Raw genomic sequence first — 15,094 nt, 5'->3', positions numbered from 1 at the left:
GATACGGTCTTGGCAACCTATAGATCTGCTTGGAGATTTACATAAAGGGAGGGTGAGTGTATGTGAATGTTAACTCTTTTTGTGGGGAAAAAATATGAAGTATGTGTAGTACATCATAGATACCAATTGCAGCATTTTTCTAAAGGAATAGAATTACACTCACATCGAGCCAGACATTTTGTGCGATGTTTGGAAGAGCGGGGATGTCAAAAATGATCATGCCCTCACTGGACATGAACTCCTTGGTGTAGAAGAACGCCCTGTTGACGTCTGCCTTGACTTGCACGGTGATGTTGTTAGCTGGGCTGCCATCAGGATAGCTCACAAGAACCTGAGGGGGAGGGGGGTTAACAGTTAAGAGGGAAACATTTGCTAGCAAATGCAAGAGGATCCCAACAAAGGTTTTCAACAAACGGTATACATGTGTGCCATGTAACCTCAGAACATGATTTCAAAATTGATAAAACTTATGTGTACAAAATAATCTGATTTAAGGTTTCTTAGGAGAATTTCCAAATTTGAACTGAGTTAAATACAATGTACTTTTTAGCATTGAAATGCACCTGAACTATCCAGTAAAAAAATCTATTAGTGTATATGTTTGTGAAACTGCAATGACCCTTCTTTGACAGCCCCTAAACAAAGATGTCAAGTGTGAAGCGTAATATGATAATCATTGCAATACCAACACGCGGATACTAATTTTTTTTAGGAGAATCAGCAAGGAGGCCATTCAGGCCTAGAGAAAGGTACATGTATATGCACGAGGGGTGATCAATAAGTACTCGGCCACATCCAGAAATAAGGTGCACAACTCACATTTCGTGGCATAATTATTTAGTATGACGTCTTTCAGCAATATCCTCCAAATTTCAAATTATTGTGGTCATTATCTCCATGAAAAAAGGCTTTTTCATGGATATACTGTTTTGCTTGCGTTTGGTGTTTGTGTGTATGTATGTGTCACCGGTTGCTTAAAGTCACCATAACTGTAGAACCTGTACATGGATTGTAATGATTTTGGTATGTGGGTGGGTGTTAGGAGGAGGAAGGTCAAGGTCGATTTTGGGCCCCCTGGCATGTGTGACTGGAACTGCAATGGCGTATTTGTTAAAATCTTCAATGTAGAAGAACTGAAGAGTGGATTGACAGATCGTCATGTTCTTTGGTACACAGGTAGGTTAGACCAAGTTGTACACACTTAAGTGCAAACTATGCAAATGAGACCGAATTTGCATAAGTAAGGAGGTAAATCGTTTGCATGGGTGTCGTCGGATGCTTAAAGTCAGCATAACTGTAGAACGTGTAGATGGATTGTAATGATATTTGGTATGTGGGTATGCGCTGGGAGGAGAATGGTCAAGGTCGATTTTGGGCCCCCTGGTTTGTGTCCCTGGAACTGCAATGGCCTATTTGTAAAAATGTTCTAAAGGGGTATAACTGAAGAGAGGAACAACAGATGTTCATGTTATTTGGTACGCAGGTAGTTTGGACAGAGATGTACACACTGAAGTGCAAATCATGCGAAGTTAGTGTGTTTGCATGTGTGTGCGCGTGTGTGTATGTTTGTGTCACCGTGTGTGTATGTATGTGTCACCGGACGCTTAAAATCAGCATAACTGAAGAACGTGTGGATGGATTGAAATGATATTTGGTATGTGGGTAGGTGCTGGGAGGAGAAAGGTCAAGGTCGATTTTGGGCCCCCTGGTATGTGTCACTGGAACTGCAATGGCGTGTTTGTAAATGTTTTGCAAGGAGAATAACTGAAGAAAGGAGCCACAGATTTTCATGTTATTTGATATGCAGGTAGGTTGGACAGAGATGTACAAACTGAAGTGCTAATTATGCAAATTCATACTGAATTTGCATAAGTAATGAGGAATATCTACTCTATTGTGGGCTTTGAGGTCGCACCATCTGTTGGTCTCTTATCTAGGTCAGTAGCTATTTATAGCCACTTCTCCCCTTGCCCGGCCAGTGTGGGTCATACCATTGAGCGATATAGAATGGGGGGAACTGGTTTAATAAAAAAACAAAGTTTCATGGAGATTTTGGGTCCTAAGACTCTTGTTAATACATTGATGAAGGTTAGACATTGTGGTCATTACTTCCCAGTCGACGTTCAGTTAAAAATCGGTAGCTAAGTGGTGACAAAAACAAGGTTGAACTGTGATCAGAGCTGTGTGGGTTGACTTCCTCATGCCATGAATAGGCATAAAATCTTCGAAGACATTGTCAAAATGTTTGATGAACATTCCCTTCTTATTTCAACTAAAAAGAAGTGGATATCTGAATTTCAGCGGAGCGAGTGGCCTGCACACCTCAGGTCGCAGCTCAATTGTCCATTTCTTTATCCTTCTACCTCACTTAACGTTACTGGGTGTCACTTGCAACGTAATGATCACAATGATTTCAATTTTGGCAGACATTTATAAAATTATAAGAATTATTCCCTCATATTTGAGTTGTGCACCTTATTTCTGGGCGAAACCGAGGACTTATTGATCACCGTAGCTGTGAAGCTAACAATATGTCGGCCAGGTAAAGAATTGCTTGGTTTTGTCACAAAATATCATTTTCCTATGACTGACTAACACAATAAAGCTATTCACAAATATCAAAATATTCAACAATTACTGTACCTTTCCAATGTATGGCAGTCCTGGCTTGAAATGCCTCCTGGTGTCAGGAGAGAACTCGATGTCAATCAACTGTTTGTTAACAGGGGTGGAGTCATCTACCGCCGTCTGCGTGCCCCCGTCACCCGTGGTTACGGTTGCCTCGACGACCAACACGCCCCGGAAGTGGTCCGAGAGGGCGGACACTCCCATGGCGTTGGCACACACGTTAAACGATGCCGTATCGTCAATCTGGGTAAAAATGTAAAGCGGTCAGGAGTTGGGTATTAGTTTTTAAACCTATTACCTTATCACGAATGTAAGTCCAAAAATCTCTTGAAGCCCCTAATTTTTTATAAAGGATATTTTAAAAATGAGGCTGATGCATCAAATTATAAAAAACAACATAACGTTATGGAAAAGGCTAGACGTTACATATCCAACACTGAAATAATTGAGACTTGACCAAATTGTAAAGGTTGAGCTTTTTTCATAATGTCATTACCAACAAGGATGAAATTTCATGCTAAAATCCCATAACATGTCCAAAACACCCTCCTAAAAGCAGGACCCCTATTGCTCGATTCGTTGGCTTCTCGCGTAGGGGCCCTGGTCTTTAGCCCCGGTAGACACGGTTCTGGTGACGTTACTGACAGTTGCTCATGAATAATTAAGGAGCTATCCTTATTTGGCACAGTTTGGCGGTTAATTTGTTCTGAACCTAAAGTAACGATGTGAGATGTAACATGATTGATTGGCTGAAGCTGTTTTGGTGGTGACGGCGCCAGAACCGTGTCTACTGGGGCTAAAGAGCAGACCACCTACGTGAGCGAGCCAACGAATCGAGCGATAGGGGTCCTGCTTTTCAGAAGATGATATAAAAACCAGAACTTCACTTTCAGCACCAAGGAAAGCAACTACATGACATCTTTTGGATTACAGCACCCACATACCAAATATCATCACAATCCAACCATGGCAAAACTATGTAAAACCCTCGTCCACACATAAATACACACAACATCTGAAAAACAACTTTTCCTTTACAGACTGAGGTAAAGCCATGTTGATTTGATTATATGGATGATATCCGCGCATGCAATTTTCTTCTGTTTCCACAAGAAAAAAAAGTTTTCGGCCATACTTTAAATCGTAAAAAGCAGCTCCAAAATAGTAAATTTATGCTGTAGATTGAAAAAAATATTTCGGAAAAGGGAGTGGTTAAGTCGTAGAATGCCGAAGTCTATTCCAAAGTCAAAGAAGAAGTTTTAATGCACAAAAATGAAGATTAATCTATATTCCGGTTCATCATACTCATCATACGTGTGTTTAGTTTTGTTAATCCTTCCTGACCACGTAGATTTCATAATGAAGGCAACATTTTTTTGCCAAACTTTTTCTATCCGCATGCTAGCATCAATTTTAGGGTTCGCATATTAATCAAATCAACATGGCCTAATAAAAGAAAAGGAGATCTTACATCCATGCTGTTGAGAACTGTGGGTCCGATCTCATCCTTGTAGTACCCGATGCCATGGATGGTTGTACTGACGGTCAGCTTCCCCTGAACAGGCTGGCCAAAAGTGTATCTGTAAAAATAAAATTGCTGTGGGTTACAGACACTGGTAATCAAAAAGTTACAAAGTTTCAAGGATTTTGGTTAAGATGTGGGCCATGGTCTTTAGTGCTTGGAAAGAAGGGTTAACATTGAGGGTGCAAAGGTAGCTGTTTGGCACCGAAGTTGTATAATTGGTTATGGGGTTCGGCAGCAGGGAGAAGGTTAAATTCGGGGCAGGTTTGGATCCAGGAGTTATTGAATGATTCTTAACCACTACGGTGCGTTGCAGTGCCCCCTGTTGATCATTTAAAAAACTGCAGCTAAAACAAAGCTTGCATTCTATGAGGACATTTTTATTTTACAGTAATGCCATAATATTGATTTGTTGCTAATCATTAATGTCATATTTTTTCCAAAACTGTATAACGTCAACTTTCACCATTCCACAAAGTACCCTTAGAATGCAATTTTTCTAAAAAACCTACCTTATTTGAGCAAAATCCCCAAAGTATGCAATACTAAATATCTATATACATTTGTACATGCACATATCAAGGTGTTCAAGACATCCTAAAGAAGGCCTCAATAACACTTTTTAGAGTTCCTGGCAGAATTACGAGTTGATGCTAGACACCTAAAATGCTTTTAGTACAACTTACAATGTGTCATGGGCTTTTTTCATTTTCACCACAAACCTCTTAAACTAACCTACTTTTGACAAGCAAAGAGAGGTGAGAATCTTGCTAAGGAGCCACTTAACCAACTTTGTTTAGTTTACACACACTGGAGGTGCACAGGTGATCCTAAGCCGCTCAGTGTGACACATGATCCCTAAACACAGATTTAACACAGGTCGATCACCTGAAACTCACCTAACAGAGAGGAACAGTCACGGTACACGTGTTACTGCACGCATCACATGTTTTACGTAAACAAAGAATCTAGGGAACCTCCATTGTTAGTGTAGTTGTGGGACACGACATGTTCTATTCTATACACTAAAGGGGTCTTACGTTCTTGTAATAAAAGTATTTAGTTGTCTAATGAAAGCTCCCTAGCTTAAGTTATGGCCTGTCATATACTGTAATTCACTTTATCTTCACGGTAGCAAAATCTCATGGTGTAAGGATTTGGACATTTTCACTGAACTTTAACTTCACGGTGGCGGCAAGTGATTTACAGAACGGACGTGTGAAGGAATAATAGATGATTACATCAGGTTTTTCACTGACAGTGATAATAAGTTCACGGTACAGAAATGACCGTGAAAAAAGTGAAAGAAACTAGAACTACAGTATCTGAAACTTGCACCCTCTACTGATGTTATTGAACTATCCCTACCTATCAAGGACCTCCATCCCCATACCCAACAGTGAACCCTCCCTCCATCACAGTCTATTCAGTATCTAATCTGCATGAGAAATGTACCCTCCCTTGAAACATAAACTCTCAAACTGCGACCCAAAACATGTGTCTACCAATCCAAACGTGCCGGCACCATTTAAAGTTGTCTGTCATTTTAGTTACACTTGGAGGGAGATATACAGTGTGACCTCACAGACCAGCAAACCCAAGTGGAACACGCTTGAAAGGAAACGTACATAGTAACCTCCCAACTACCACTGACAACTCTTCCACATACAAGTATAAAACAGCTTTCGCCACAAGTGTAGTACTCAGTGTACAGTAAAAATGTAGCGGCCATACAACTCTATGTGGGCACAGTTCAGCTCTAGTTCCTAGTGTTTATGATATATTAGCTTACTCGTGGTACACAAACAAGAAGTTTTTGCTGAAGACACCTGTTGGATTAACAAAGATTTTGCATTTCCTCCACAAGGACACTTGCAGATGAGGTAATTTTGTATGTTTGTAATGTTGTATCACTTTTGTAACAGTTACAGTTACTGTACTTAGTATTTAAAGTTTGCGGTCCTGCACATTAAGGTATAATGGTTAGGAAGTACAGTGCGCTTTGGGTATCTTTATTATGACTATCACTTGGAGCAAAATTAATGTTTATTGAGATACAATGCTCAATAATGCTCCATATATGCATATTTGGAGTTATAGCAGTTGATAGCATTTTAGTATTCCAAATTCTATAGAAAAAAAATTCCATCATATAAATGAATACTACAACTATTGTGCCAAAACACACTTGATTGATTTCATTTTGTTTTGACAATAAACATTTACCCATTAGTCATTCTATGTTTCAACTAAATTTGCCCCTAGTGCAATGTATTAAGAATTATATGGTTACCATAAAGTTACCACATACTAGTATGTGCCACATGGCCACTGTAGGAATTTCTATACATGTAAAGGCAGGGAGCCAATTTTTGGCAAGAGACTCTCTCTACAACTGACTGTATAGACTATACTTACAATTCACAGTGTAGAAACGTTGGCATTTAATCTGTAAAAATCAAGTTGTTATTTTCAAAGTTCAAATAGTTACATCATTTTGCAAGTGACCCTTGCACATATCTCAACCTCTAATTGTTTTCAAACACAACTCCAGTTAATCTTTTTCTAACAGCGACTGATTTTTGGTCTTACTTGGCGACATTTAGTCTGATCCCGCCTCCTAAAATGCCACCATTTTGTCTCAATCCACTTTCCGTTATTGAACTTAGCGTGACATATTTCTTCACCAGTCAGGAACAATGATTGTAACTAGGCTATGGAAAGATTAATATCTTTCCAAACATCAATGAAAAAGTCAGGTGTATTTATCATCAAACAAGGGGATAAGGAGGTTGCTAGCGACCGTCTAATTTTGTTTGCACTTCCAACCAAAGTGCGGACATGGTTCACACATACGCGGTCGCAAAACAGCTTTTTGTTCGCCCTAATGCCCGGGTGCTTTGCACGAATAATAGACTTGCCGACTACGTGAGTACGGTGATTGGGAAAGAATTTCAGGAGGGATTCCAGACACTTTTATGCGTAAGCCTCTTGGCTCAAGGTATTTTGTTTAAGAGCATTGGCAGTTGTTGCTGTTATTTGTCCAGGAGTTATTTTGTAGTTGGGTACAAGAGACTGGGTGGTGTGAATTAGAAAGGTACGTTAAACTTGGTACATTTAATCAGAGTTTTATATGCTTCTCTTAGCTATTGAAACAAAAAATGTCTTTCAGGGTTGCTGCAATTTTGAACACTGGAAATAAGTACAAATTGGCTTGTTGTGTTGTTTAACTGTTACACTATACAGAGAATTCTAGAAATCCTAGGATACTTTGACAAAAATGAAATGCCAGGATGGACATTATGACTGGGTACATTTTGAAAAAGCTTTTGATAGAATTAGGCATTTTCATTTGGTTTTGAGGATACATTTATTACCTGGATAAAAGATTTGACATTTTCAGTGAAATTGCAGATATTTCCAAAGCATTCTGTTGCATGTGTTTATTGTAGCCATGGCAGTCTTGGAGGCTGTTACTGTTATATATCAACTGTTGTTCTCTCAGCAAGTTTTGAAGAACCGGATTTGTGGGTTAGAGAGTCACACTTGACAGTCACAGTCCGTGTTGTATCAGCTGAACTTGGCCATGGGACTGACTGTGGTCACATGATCACGTTACAATTCAAGTGTGCTTTTAACTACTTATATGAGCGCATAAAATGTCAACAGAAATATAATCATTCAGTACTTACATGGTGTCCGGTGACCACCTCTACACTGTACATAAGGTCAACACAATTGGGGATTGTTGCCACTTTTTGGTGATTCCATAGATTAGTTTTCCCATTGACACATTGTCAAGCATTAAAGGCAACCAAAGCAATATTAGTGCCGCCCAAAAAATGGAAATAAGATTATATGCTGAAATCTTTCTGGTAGTGACATTTATTAACAGAGTTCAGCTCATTTGTGTAATACTGTAACTTCATACTTGAGTATTTCAAAACCTTGTAACAATGCCGTACGATGATCTCCTTAGTTTCACGAGCCTACAAAAACCCTGGCAACTATTTTCAGTGAGTTCTCACATCTCGACGACAGGATACATTGTATTTTTGCATCATGTACTTGCTGTAATACATTGTGATAGTGTTGTTTGAACTAATCATTGTATAGAAATGACTACTAAATAGATAGACTTTCAAAATTGAAAATTTTATGGCCTTAATATTGCTTGGATTTCCTTTAAGAGGACTGTCTATAGACTATAATAGAGACCACCTGTCAAGTGTGACCATTTTGTTCACGTCCCATGGCTTGATTGGTCAGTATAAACAGGTTTGACTGTACTAGCTTTTTACAGCCTTATAATCATCAAGAAAGACTAAACTTTTCTGTAAGTCCATATTTCTCAATCTCCCTTTTCCCTGTTTTTTTTCATCCGTAGTTTGAAAATTACTACATAAAAACAAAATTGGCGAATTCTAAGAGATCCACTAATACAGCACCTGTAATCCCCTGAGGTATGCACACTTCAGATATCCAGGTGTTCAAGACATTATTGAGAAGGCCTCTATGACACCGTTTCTTTTAAAGTAGCTAAGTTGCTAGGAACCCTTGTACATATTCCCATGGCTAAAGTATTTTAGATATTAGTTTAACTTAATTGTAACTATGTACAAAAGGAACCAAGGGAGATAAAGAAATCAGGAAATTATGTGCTTGAAAATTGACAAATCTCTATATGGGAAATAAATTCTAGACCTTTCTACTTGTATGGATGTCTGACTTAGTTCATTTCTTTTTTCTTACAGTGTCCTAAAAAATAAAAGTTAACACCCAAAGTACATCTGTATGAAAATTTGTCCACATTCAGTGTGATATTTAAACTAAATTTGTTTTCCGGCTTGGAGTTTCTTTATAATTGGCTAGGTTGAATTTTATTGCGAGCAAAGTAAATATAAGTGTTGCCTAAAATCACAAAATCTGAATTCAAATTTTAATGTGAAATCCTCTGTTGTTTGACTAATTATTTACGGAGGTTTCTTTACAATCACCTTGTCGGTTGGGTGGAACCTGTTTAAGATACATATTAAAGAGGCGATTGAATTTGGAAACTTACTGCAGACAAGAAAGAATTGCAAGGACCAATTTGAATCACTTTATCTCATTTCTCACGATGTGGAATTCAATATCTGCATCAGATTTCTCCCCTAATAGCACAGTCTCTATGTGAACTAAACTCCCGTTCAATGGATTAAGACTTCTTAACAGCTGGGTTTGTTTAGTTAAGTAATGTGTCCAAGGACACAAAGAATGTAATTACTCACTATAGTGTATCTATTCAAAACCTGCATACCTAAAACAACCCCTAACTCTATTGTGATATACAACAGTTTAGGCCTGGGTAAACGATGTCTTTACTTACTGTAAGAACTTTATAACAACTTTATTTTTATGTCCTATCATGATAGAAGAAATGCACAATATAAGATTGTCATTTCTTAAAGGCTTCCAGAGCATTTTATGAGGCTTGAAACATCAATCAAAAAAAAAAAACACTCCAATTTCTAGTCATTCCTACACATAGTAAGTTTCAATAACACTAAAACATTACATATCGACATTAAAGAAGCAAAGATACGATGTCGTTGTGTGGTGAGAACTGATAGAAAATGCAAGCCTTAATAGACTGATCCTGACTGTCCATCACAATTAGCAATTCAACCAATGAGAGAATGACTGCATGTCTGTCACATATTTACATTTTTATGTTTTAATTTTGCATTTCTATGCTTTGACGGAGGTGGGCGGGGCTATGGTATCGGTCTATTTACACTAGGCGCGTGAAACTAAAAGATCACCATGTAGCTTATTTTTGTGCCACTTTTAAGCACTTTTGATAAGAAATCTGCACGCAAATGTGGTAAACAGTGACATTAAATGTCAATTTCATAAAGATTACAGCAACTAGAATATTTCCAGTTTTCAAACCTCATAAAATGCTCTGGGTGCCTTTAAAGTGAAGATGGTAGCCAAATAGACCGATCCCAAAGCCACGCCCCCTGTTCGATTTCGAACACCTCCGTCAAAAACAGGGTTTGACGGACCAAACATGGCCGCCGCGGCTACGTTGAAAATAATGCCACTGACTTCGGTTTAGCTTTTGTGACACTGAAACCCTTTCAAAGCGGGCAAAATAAGAATGCTATGTCTTCTTTGCTGAAGGCTGTATCCACCAGGTAGAGTTGTCTAAGGAGGGGGTAGATGTACTTGCAGTGAGAGCGTAATGTTTTCGGTCAATGTTAAAGCGGTATGCGCCGCATAGTTTTCCCTTGTCGGTGGGCATCAGCGCCCAGTTTCTGACAAGCAGTCGATGCACGTGTAAAACAGGGTTCATATATCTGTGACAGGGTTCCCACTGTATTGGCTGCATGTATAACAGCTGCATGGTATTTAGTAACTAAGAATTAAAATGCATCCTTTCACTTCCCTGTTCATTTTCAAGTTAACCAGTTTCACACACCAGTAACTGAAGAGACGAAACTCTGCGCTAGCGGACTTTGTAGTAGTCAGCATGTGGTACAAGATTCCTCTCCTTGAGTGCCCGATCTATTTTCTTTTTAAATTCGTTTTTGTTCTGAGCATGCATTCAACCAATACAGTGGAAAACCTGTCCCAGATATAAGTACCCTACTTTACACGTGCCATTTCTGCACCGCCAACACTGTTTTTGACGGAGGTGCTCTGAATAGAACAGGGGGTTCTATAGGTCTTCTATTCGTTTGATATGGTGTTCGACAGGATTGGTCTATTGTGCTTTCACTTAATATAATAAGCCTCTATTCATTACAGACAAAACCCCTGGGGGCCAAAAAATGACTGACACAATTGTATACAACTCAGACATAATCTCAGTTCTTAAGGACACCCCAAAAAACAGGCCTGTGGAAACACATTGTTGAGAACTTAATAGTTACATGTGATTTTCTCATTTTCCTGTCAACTTGATCAACATCTTGAATACAAGTTCTTAGAGACCACCTTAACTCCAAGGCTTGCCGGTGTCTTAGACTGGTGTGTGACCCACTTAAAGTATCGATTGTTGTCAAAGGCCTGGTCGTCAAGTGGACTTAATCTACTTCCTGTATGCACTGTGGCAGGTGGTTTGAGTCTTAGGAATGGAAACACACAGAGCAGAACATTTGGGACTTACTCGCTTTTCACTATTTTACAGCAGATAACTATTAGGTAAGGTAAATCTATTGCCTAGTGTTTCAGTAGAAAGACTTTATCTTGATCTAATTATTGTAATGTGATTTCTGTAGCCATGGTAAAGTTGAGTGACAGGCAGTCATGTTGTGACAACTATGCTAACAATGGCAAAATAGGTCACCATGTTTTACAAGGCTCAAATTTGTTCCTAAAAAAACTGTCACAGTGCACTGTTTTTGTTGTAGAGTCAAACTTGCCTAGTGCAAATTTCACGCTTTAGTTTAACACTGTGACAGAAAACGGTCAATATTCTGTGATTTAACATACTTAGGCAATTCAGGATTAGATGTAATAAAGGTTGCATTTTTCAGGACATACATAAAACATGTTTGTCAAAGATTAAGCATTCTAAAGTTCATTTGTTAAAGACTCTTACAATGACTACCTAAGTGACTCACTGAAGCATTGTAAAAGATACGAGGTATGCTAAGATTAGGTGTGAAAAATTCAAGACCCAAAACTTTAGTCATTACATGTACTTAAGGGTTAATAAGTTTCATCCAATCCATTATCAGATACAATCTAATAGCTTAGTCATTATTTTAACACAGACTCTAAATTCCTTTATTTTTGTGCGGATTTAATGTTTTTAACTTAAAAGTTTGTTGGAACAATGCTTTAGGCCAGTATATTCACATTTTCCAGTGGAAAGGTACAGCAAAAACTGCAAAAATAACATTTTTGAAAGATTTACATTATGTCCCTAGTATGTATTTGTGATTGTCGCAAGACTGCCACATTCTCTGATAACTACAACACATAGCAGCGGTTGGTATGTACTGTATGGGACCCAGGTAAACACCACACAAAGCTATCTACTACTAATAGCACTGGTAAAGAAAACATTGCGAGCTAGAGTCACAACAACTCCATCTGTTCGTGTACTACGGTACGTGCATGTTTGGGACACTGCATGTTACCAGGTACAGTCAGACCTGGATTCAGAGTAACCACTCAAGGGACTGAGGAAAAATGGTTGCTGAGAACAGGGGGTTGCTCAGAACAGGGTGGGTTTAACTTATAGATGTAAGATTGTAAAGGACTGTTTTAATATTGTTGCTGCAGTGCCAGATGGTTCCTATGCCATGAGGTTTCACAACCAAGTTTGGCTGTATTTTAAAGGCACAGCGTTAACATAATATTCAATGACATGTATTATGCTATGTATTATTTCAACTGCCCAGAGGTCTTTAGGGTAAACCTTGAAATACGCCAAAAATAATTACTCAGGCAACTGGATAAAGTTTTGAAACAGTCATTACATGTAGTTAATGGAATTTAAATGACTGTTTCAAAACTTTATCCAGTTGCTTGAGTAATTATTTTTGGCGTATCTTACTACCTGGATGTCTAACTTTCATAAACCTTGAAATATTTACAGTGGTTTTATTTTCGTGGCTTTGTCAGAAAGAACATGTGGTTTTGTACTACCGGTATGTATATTGTTTTGATCGTATTCAACACAGAAAAAACAACCCTTTCCAATCCTACCGGAAAAATTAAATCCCTGGAAAGAAACAAATTTACAGCGTTACTGTATTACATTATGAATGTATAAACCCTATATCATCTTATACAAAATGTAAGAATATTGTTTCAGTGGCAAGAGTCAGGAAAGAAAACCAAGGTAGGTTAGCCAGCTATATTAGATGTTAACATAATCAATTAATATATAATCAATTTCCTGACCTTTGTTTTCCACTCTAGGTTAGTCTAACAGGCAATATTAATGTTTTTGCAGGTGAATCAAACAAGGAAAGAGGCAATTTGCACCAAAAATCTCTTTGGGTCAAAAGGCAACCAGATCCAGCCTACTCTCTGACATATACATGTACCTGTTTTTGAAAAGAACGTAGCAGTACTTCAAAGTCGTCACATGCCAGAAGACCAGGGGTCAAAGTTCTACGAACCGTTCTCGAGCAACACCATGACAACGCAATTCGGACGAGAGACCCAGTTCTACCACCCGTTTGCGATAGGGGTGTCTCGCGAGCACGTGTATGTTGCGGACAGAGCCGGTAGAGGTCGCGTTCAATGTTTCACTTTCCGCGGGGAGTTTGTGAGCTGTTTTGATTTGTGGTTTAAGAAGGAAGAGGACGACGACAAGGCGACCAACGGAATTAACGGGCACGAAGAGGAAGAAACGCAAGAGGGCAAAACGGACGAAACAGATCTCGAGACGTGGAAAGATCTAGAGTTGGAAGTGGAGAGTGGTGCGCTGATCGTTGACGGAAAGGGCAAAGTTGTTTTTGTGGGGCGCGGGAAACCGTGTGGAATGGAAGAGTACACCAGCATGGAATGTACGCCGGCGATCTACGCCTACGATCCAAAAACTGAGCAGGCAACGATCACGCAGATCACTGGCGAGATCGTTAGCAAGATCGAGGATGCGAGGCTTCTTCCTAATGGCTGCATCGCACTCGCTGATCAGAACCAAATTCATCTCTTAGATCCCACGGGGTGCATCGTGTCAAGTTTGGACTTGTACCATCCAGAGGGTTTTCCCGAGAGCGCGGCGGAGACGTGTTCGTGTGGCAACGACGCCGGCCAAGGGTCCTTTATACGCTATCCCGTACGATTCACGGTATACACACAAAACAACGACATTGTGCTACCCGTCTCGATTACAAAGTATGGTGCGATCAAAGTCCTGGATTGTAAAAAACAGACCGTTTGTTTCCAGTTCGGGTCTCTCGGACTCGGTGACGGTCAGTTCAACGGAACCGCGAGTTGCAACGGACCTTACAACTATCCCCGCGACTTGTGTGTGGACATCTGGGGACGGATCATTGTTAGTGACTATGGGAACTGCCGCGTACACATGTTTGACAAAGAGGGGAGGTTTATTAAGTATGTTGTGACTAAAGAAAGTGGGCTGCACACACCCATAGCAGTGAGAACTTCACGGGATGGTAGGGTGGTGGTACTTAATGCTGCTCCTCCCTATGTTCAGATCTTCCCCTACCAACCTTAGAGCCCTGTCACACTTGTGCGTATATTCGAGTGCGCATGAGTTCCGCAGTAACATTTGTTTGGTTTAAATAAATTTTGCAGGGAGGAAGTTGTTTTCTACTTTGACCCACCGTTGGGCAGTGTAGTTATCAAACCAAAGAAATTACTTCTTTGGCTGCAAACTTAACCTAAACCAATTATGTTAATACGCAACTCGTGCGGGCTTGTATATACGCACAAGTGTGACAGGGGCTTTAGCAAATACACGTGCGGTGCAAAGAGTCAAAGAACAAAAGATTTGTGAGCAGGAAAATGTGCTAGTGAAATTGATCCTGAACCAGTTTAGAGCTAATATCCTCCACTGGTCATGACAGGAAAGACAGATAATTTATTTAGCAAAAGATTTTTAAAAATTATATAATATTTAAAGCACAGGCCTTTTAAACGATGATAATGAACAATGGACAATGTCTTAACATCCCGTCCTAAGAACTACAACACTTTTAGTAGCATAATTGCAAGTTGGGGAAAGACAATGGCTGGGATTTGAACTCTTGACCTAAAGCTAGGTCCAGTGGTTTAAGAGACACTGCCTCTGGACCAAGAGGTTGGGAGTTCGATTCCCAGCGGTTGTCATTCACCCGACATGCACGCTACTGGAAACGGTCACAGGCCTTACAGTGACACTACCAACTGGATTTGGGGTTAAACAGCCGTTCTGGGGGTCCTCACCCAAAGGGGGGGGGGGTCAAAAGGAGGGAAAATTCACTATAATTT

General features: G+C 39.5%; 2 protein-coding genes across 2 annotated transcripts in view; one reads left to right on the top strand and one right to left on the bottom strand.

Moving 5' to 3' along the window:
* Positions 1 to 15,094, bottom strand: part of LOC136425870 (C3 and PZP-like alpha-2-macroglobulin domain-containing protein 8) — an 83,486-nt gene that overhangs the window by 30,892 nt on the left and 37,500 nt on the right. The window contains exons 11-13 of the mRNA XM_066414801.1: positions 4,100 to 4,208; positions 2,644 to 2,871; positions 164 to 331 (exon numbers count right to left, since the gene is read on the bottom strand). Coding sequence (XP_066270898.1) covers positions 164 to 331; positions 2,644 to 2,871; positions 4,100 to 4,208 — 505 coding nt within the window. The remainder of the gene's footprint in view (positions 1 to 163; positions 332 to 2,643; positions 2,872 to 4,099; positions 4,209 to 15,094) is intronic.
* LOC136426060 (tripartite motif-containing protein 3-like) lies at positions 5,825 to 15,012 on the top strand. Its single transcript, XM_066414992.1, has 2 exons — positions 5,825 to 6,033; positions 13,107 to 15,012. Exon 2 carries the CDS (start codon positions 13,242 to 13,244, stop codon positions 14,337 to 14,339), a length of 1,098 nt encoding a protein of 365 aa, XP_066271089.1. The 5' UTR covers positions 5,825 to 6,033; positions 13,107 to 13,241; the 3' UTR covers positions 14,340 to 15,012.

The sequence above is a fragment of the Branchiostoma lanceolatum genome, chromosome 19 (genome assembly GCF_035083965.1).
Source record: "Branchiostoma lanceolatum isolate klBraLanc5 chromosome 19, klBraLanc5.hap2, whole genome shotgun sequence".
In the NCBI taxonomy this organism is placed as follows: domain Eukaryota; kingdom Metazoa; phylum Chordata; class Leptocardii; order Amphioxiformes; family Branchiostomatidae; genus Branchiostoma; species Branchiostoma lanceolatum.
This window is presented reverse-complemented; position numbering and strand designations above follow the sequence as displayed.